The sequence below is a fragment of the Perca fluviatilis genome, chromosome 9 (genome assembly GCF_010015445.1).
Source record: "Perca fluviatilis chromosome 9, GENO_Pfluv_1.0, whole genome shotgun sequence".
In the NCBI taxonomy this organism is placed as follows: Eukaryota; Metazoa; Chordata; class Actinopteri; order Perciformes; family Percidae; genus Perca; species Perca fluviatilis.
In genome coordinates this window covers 10901661-10908714 of record NC_053120.1, presented here as the reverse complement: position 1 = coordinate 10908714, position 7054 = coordinate 10901661, and the positions used below count along the sequence as shown (strand labels likewise).

The 7054-nt window shown below is 40.3% G+C and overlaps 1 protein-coding gene across 3 annotated transcripts in view; it reads left to right on the top strand.

The window, feature by feature from the left end:
- Nucleotides 1–1090: 1090 nt before the first annotated feature.
- The window catches only part of LOC120566158 (contactin-associated protein-like 4), a 95106-nt gene continuing 89142 nt past the window's right edge, over nucleotides 1091–7054 (top strand). For all 3 annotated transcript variants that reach the window (XM_039812441.1, XM_039812440.1, XM_039812442.1), the window contains exon 1: nucleotides 1091–1502. In XM_039812441.1, coding sequence (XP_039668375.1) covers nucleotides 1418–1502 — 85 coding nt within the window. In that variant the 5' untranslated portion in view covers nucleotides 1091–1417. The remainder of the gene's footprint in view (nucleotides 1503–7054) is intronic.

Sequence of the window (7054 nt, the reverse complement as noted above, 5' to 3'; positions counted from 1 at the left end):
GCCTCTTGGCTGCATCTCTGATCAGTCTTCTCATTGTATGAGCTGAAAGTTTAGAGGGACGGCCGGGTCTTTGTAGATTTGTAGTGGTCTGATACTCCTTCCATTTCAATATTATCGCTGCACAGTGCTCCTTGGGATGTTTAAAGCTTGGGAAATCTTTTTGTATCCAAATCCGGCTTTAAACTTCTCCACAACAGTATCTCGGACCTGCCTGGTGTGTTCCTTGTTCTTCATGATGCTCTCTGCACTTTACACGGACCTCTGAGACTATCACAGAGCAGGTGCATTTATACGGAGACTTGATTACACACAGCTGGATTCTATTTATCATCATTAGTCATTTAGGTCAACATTGGATCATTCAGAGATCCTCACTGAACTTCTGGAGAGAGTTTGCTGCACTGAAAGTAAAGGGGCTGAATAATTTTGCACGCCCACTTTTTCAGTTTTTTATTTGTTAAAAAAGTTTGAAATAGCCAATGAATTTCATTCCACTTCATAATTGGGACCCACTTGTTGTTGATTCTTCACAAAAAATTACAGTTTTATATCTTTATGTTTGAGGCCTGAAATGTGGCAAAAGGTCGAAACGTTCAAGGGGGCCGAATACTTTCGCAAGGCACTGTACATTAAGAGTTAAAATAAGATATGATTCCTTTATTGTCATTGCTTTCACATCCAATGAGATTCAGGTGCACTACCTGAGACAGTGCTCAAAAATATCCTTTAAACATATATTAAATATACCTATTCAAAACATCACGCATTCACACACATGCAACTCAACCATGTCAACACATGCATGTTAAAAGTTTAAGAGTAAAACCGTTTTGTGTATTGCACCATTAATATAAAATTAAAGATAACTCCAAGAGAAATTCATATTGCACAGTTGTGTCCGAAAGGTCTTGGATTTCAGTGTGGTAATGGCTTTAGGGTAATAACTGTTCATGAGTCTTGTGGTCCGTGCTCTGATGGACCTGTATCTCTTCCCCGAGGGGAGGAGTTCAAACAGTTGAGTTAAACAGCAACCTAAAGCCACATGCTCTCCCTGCGCTGTAGTGAAACCAGTCCTGGCACTCAGGAACTATATCTGAGCTTCTTCAGGATCTCAGTGTGGGAGGCGGTGCGCTGTACTCGGACCCGCAGCAGTTTCGTAAAAACACTCCCTCATCTTTTCCTCGTTGCTTTTTTTTCCCCCTCCATCACTTGGCGGAGGGCAGGCGGTGTGAGAGCATCCTCCTCCTCCCCACTGGGTACCGACCGGCCCCTCGTGGCAGGCAGCAGGGCCACTGCAGCGCAGCGCACCGGAGCGCAGCCAGAGGAGAGAACCGGAGAAGAGAGGAGGAGGAGGAGGACGGACAGACTGTCTTCCGACTGGTTGGATTAAACTCTGCAGCATCCCGTCGCTACCAACATGCCTCTGGGGAGTAAAAAACTCGCCGGGATTACTGCGCTGATCGGCTCGCTGCTGCTTGGCTCCTGTGGGACAGGTGGAGAAGGTGAGCGGCTCTCTGTGCGCTTCCTCAGTAGGAAGAGCGGGATGTTGAGTGCGCTGTTTTGTTGAAAGGGACCACCACGGTTTATTCTTGCACTGTAGGGATACTGGCTAAAAATGAGGTGGGCATACTGTATTTGGCTGTGTTGATGCCATGTGGCTGTTGAGACTTTCAGAAAGAAAAGAAAAGATGAAAGTTTTTTTTTTTTTTTTTCATTCTTTGTCTTGATGTAATAGCTAATAGCGAAATGGAATTGGTCAAACATGATAAGGGCTACTTTCCATAAAGCTAGAATGAATCCAAATAACTGAAATATTTTTCAATATCTCTATTGATTAATCAAGAGAATCCAAACGCAAATATTCTCCATGTCAAATGTAAATTTTCCAAAGTCCAAGAGGATGCCTTCAAATGTCCTGTTTTTTTCTGACCAGCAGTTCAAAAACACCCAAAGATCTTCAGTTTTGATGTCAATCAGAGAAAAGCTGCCACTCCTCACATTGGAGAAGCTGCAGTTTTGGTAATTTTGCTTGAAATTGATTCAAAACAGTTCATCTAATGATTCATTGACTAATTGTTTCCAGCTCTAGCCTATGTTCCTAAAAAAAAGTCATGTCATTTTACCACTCTTCATTTTGAGCTCTCACTTTTTATTCTTTCTAAATAAATGCATGTAGCATAAAAGAGGGAAATTAAGGCAGTCGCTGCCTGCAAGTCGATTCTGATCTGCGTTGCGACCCGTTTCTACACTTTGGGAAGAAGTCCTACTGTAGCTCATGCAGTTTATTATGTGAATTTAGCGAATTAAACAGTTGGCTGGGTGTGATCCAACCACCGCGGGGGGCTTGTTGTTGAAAGAGAGCTCACATCCTCTGGGGATTTACGGCTGTCAAGTTTTCAGAGAGTGAATCCCACAAGTTGTGTTCTTAGCTTTTTTTCCTGCATTCGATTTTTCCTCATGAGAGAAAGAGAGAGGCGGAGAGACTGTGGTCTTTCTGTGGAGATGTGGGAGAGTGGCACAGGAGGATGCTGCCGCTGCTGCTTCAGCACCGGTTTTGTAGGCTACCATAAACAAGTTTCATAAAATATCCTAAAAAGTGGGTTCTTGAGAAAACAGAATATTTCAGAAGTGAAGTCGCTGAAAAAGTTGCTACTTTAATGTCTGTGCGAGAAGACCGATTTTTAAGGAATCAGAGAATTTACCCTGCAACAAGTGAGAAATAGATCTCCTATTCACCACCTCTGTGAAGTCCCTGAGTGCATTTATATACAGTATATGCTGTCTCAGGAGGTTTTAATGAATAGTTCCAGTAGCTGCACTCTTGAAGTAGTCAATCTGATGAACCTTCCTCCCCACTGTAATTATACTGTACTGTCTTGGAATGATGCTGTAAATAAGGTCATCTTTTAATGTTAAATCCCTGTAGGCAGATCGACAAAAACCTCACTAATGAGCCTTTTCTCCACAGATTGGTGGTGCTGGGCATGGGTGGTACATAGGAGGGATGTATTCATGAATAGGCATCGTGGTTCTTAAGCTGCATTGATTCTTTGGGAAGACGCAGTCGTAAAATGGAACAAACGTATGAGTGGTATCGATAGGAATGAAATGATCCCAAATCCTAGATGAAATGGGTACATTGTCTGTGTTGGTTCAGACACAACAATTTCCAAGAGACAAGTCACAAAACCTGAGACTTCACTGTATCACTCCACTGTGCTTCATATATTTTGCTCTGCAGCATACTGTCTTATCAGAGCGTTCATCATCCACTTAATGACCTGTCTTCTGTCCAGATTATGCCTCCTAAGCAATGAAAAGGTTTCAGCTCATCATTCATCCTGTTTTGTACTTGAAGGACAGGAGGTTTCTGTCATTGTCACATTCATCATCTTCAGCGATACTCTCTCTGTCTTTTTCTGTTGATATACTGTATGTCGCCCTCTCTCTCTTTCACACCCATTTATACTAAAGCTGCCAGGATGGTTCATCACGGGATGGACAAATAACTTATGCTGCCATTTGTGTGGTGGGTATTGTCAACCAATCATCTTATCATCATCACCATTACTAACAATTTCTCTTACTTTCTTCCTCCCTTCAACTTCAACTTTATCAACGTTAAGGGTGGGGGGGATGTGTCTTACATACAGCTCCTCCTTAGTTTTGTTTCATTTTGCAGTTCCCATCGGTACCACTTCACCACAGGCAGTACACAGGTAGACAAATTGATTTTGGATTTTTCTAAAACATTACAGAGAACACAACTTTTGCGTTCATTTTGATGTATTGCACTGGTGGAAGCAGCATGGTGTCTTCAGGGGTGTTTCAATTCTCAGATGGCTGAGACTGTAGGTTGGGTAGATGTGCTTGATTATTTAACTAGCTGAGACTGAGGAGGGGAGCATTAGGGTGCTGTTATTTTCTCAGCCTGCTGGAAATTCATCTCCTCCTGTCCATCGCCAGACAGAGAATAAGTTGGTAAAATAAAAACGCTGGGAGACGAGTTGATTTGAATTTGGGCCTAGCTCCCTGCTTCATATGCGAACAGCCCTGTCTCATCAGAATGTATTACTTTTCAATGAGGTGGTGCTGTGCACTGAGAGAACATAAACCTCTGAATAAAATCAATTTGGTGTGAATGTGTGAGACATTTTCTCTGCAGAACCCCGCTGTCCTTTATGCTTCATGAGACGATGGAGTCTTGGAGAACCACCGTGAGGAAAGAGTAAAGCGGTTGGGGATAAATCGCCCCGTACTTTTCTTCTAGAGTGTCATTTATGAAAATGTGTTTAGTAAAAGTGGAGCCATGAAGAGGTTTTGATTAAGTCAAGGTTACATAAAGGTGGCAGCGACTGGCGGTGTGAGCCTGGAGCTGCCAGTCATGAATCTAGATTGATTAATCCACGGACAAGTAGTTAAGCGATAAAAGTGACAGAGAACTGCAGTCCATCCATCTGCCTTTGTGACCTGAGGGATTTTGTGTTTGCCCAAGGCCAACTCCACAGTGGATGTCTGCCTCCCTAAAAACAGACCCATTCATCAAATGGCCCTGTCATTATCTCAGATGACTTGTTATTGGTCTGAGAATCAGCCACATTCTGCTGAGGTCACTGTTCACTGTCACTCTCTAAAGCAGGAGCAAAGTAGAGACTGTGGGCATCAGCTATTAAAACCCCATTGTGTGGTAATGATGTGACACGTTGATATACTGTGAATTTATCACTTTTTTTGTCTGACAGCCTGTCGGAGCTTTTCACCTTTTTCCTGACAGCCTGTCAAGGCTTTTTGTGACACAAAAACACAGCGCCAGTTGATATCCAACTCCTAAAAACTGTATCGCATTGTTTTTGCTTTTTGAAAACGCAAACATGGTGAGTAAGAAATTTCTCTCAGGAAAAACATTTTTTCTTTACTTTTAGACTTATTTATATTTATATCATGTTAGGTATTATGATCTCTGATGCATTAACACATAATGTGTTTCTTGTGTTTATGTGTAAAATCATAATCTGTAACGTAACTGCAGTAGAAAAATAGCTGTGAGATTATTATAGTAAAAAGTACAATATCTATCTCTGAGATGTAGAAGTAATGTATAAAGTAGCATAGAACTGAAATAAAAAAGTAAAGTACAAGTACCTCCAAATTGTACTTAAGTATCTTAGCTACTCTCCAACACTTCAAAAAACAAGTGTATAGTTCAGAAGCACTGAGCCCCCCCCCAAGGGTAATATGCTAAAAGATATATTGATGTGGACATGTGCACATTTTTAAGATGTACTGCATGTTACCTAACTTTTGTCATAAACCTTTATAAAATAGAACGAAAAATTGAGAAATGAATTTCACCACAAAGTTCACTTAGTTGGTGTTGTGGAGCTTTCAATCATATTACATACTCTTCATCAGCAGAAGGAGTTTTCCCCGTTGTTATGTAGTTGTAGATGAGCACTTTAAGGACTTCTTTTCCACATTGGCTCAATGAAGTTCCAAAAGTACAAATGTTCATGTCAACTTGGCAAATTACATCTGCTGATGAAGATCATGTGATATGAGGAAAAGTTAAAGATACTAATTGGACCTTGTATGATTGTTCTTTCAACTGCTCAATGTCCAGGTTTAACTTTACAATCAAAAATGTATACATTTCCTGCTAAATGCTACAATTTCCTGATTTTATTCTGAAGGCCAGACCCAAACTGGAAGTCAGAAGAACTTATCTTAACAACTAGTTGATTCCAAACTAATTTTTATCTGTGTGCATTAAAACCTACTTTTTTTTATTACAGAAACCTTCAGGAAAAAGATCTTACAGTGCATGATGTGTGATTGACAAGTGTAAAGAGCGCTTAGCACCAAAGTTATATTTTTTGCTTTGCTTAAAAGAGTATGATTTCAAACCCGCATTCATTTTCAAATTGCTTCTTTGGCCACTTGGGGGCAGTACAACAGGTTGTAAACACAACATTGACGGAACGGCAAACAGTTGTCAGTTTAATATGATAATACATAATTTGTAGAAATATTGTTCATAGCAGCTTTAAACTAATCATAATTATAATATGTACTTAAATATTTCAATTATAGGCCATGTCAGGGAAAGAGTTACATTATTAATCACCAGCCAATGAAATTATTGACTTGAATCACAAGTTCTTAAGCCTGGCAAATTTCTCCCTATCCCCTTTTCCAAGAACAAAAAACAAATCTGCCTTGATTATTGTGCATTGTAGGGGTTATCCAACTGGTTGTAAATGTCTCATATACCAAAACGTTTTAGGACTTTTTATTATTAACTCAAGGAGATAAATGTGATCCTCCCACCAAATGTAATAATATGGCCAAAATGACGTTCATTATTAAGTAAACAGGTAACAGTGGACAACGCTGAGCTCAAGTGAAACAAGAGATGTGTGATTTAAAGGACTACAGTACAGCTGGAGTTTGAAGACGAGGGAATGCACACAAAAAAGAAGTGGAGTTTGGTTCAGTGCCCTCTGTCTTGCCATGCAGTGAAACTCCTCTCATTTCACCCATCAGTAGGTTTTTCTTTTTTTTGTGTGTGTGTGTGTGTGTGAGTGAGATGTCAGATTAATTCGTCTGACTCCCCTCATCTCACCTTCACGCAGCTCTGTGGCGCACAGCAACACAAGTTTCAGCAATAAAGTCCTGTTATTCTGTATCACGGTGCTTTCCTGCCAGCGGGGTGACATTACTGTAACATGTTTTTTGGGGTTGATTGTTTTTTTTTACGCAATTGCCTTTTTACTTTGATAAAACCCCTGCTGTTGTGAAATAGGTTAAGTGCTTTATTTGTAGTTTATTTGTCACTTTCTCCATGGCAACGATGATGATCTGTGAGCAGAACAAAATTCATACAGTAGGAGATGTATCAGTACCTCAATTCTCCTAGGCGTTTTTAATGTTAAATGGCCTATCACGATGGAAACATTTAATGTTCGGTGAGGATCCGTTATGTTGATCGAATTTCTTAGCTTTAACTGTTAGAGTAAACCAACAAAAAAGCAAAGTATACATTGCAGAACATTTT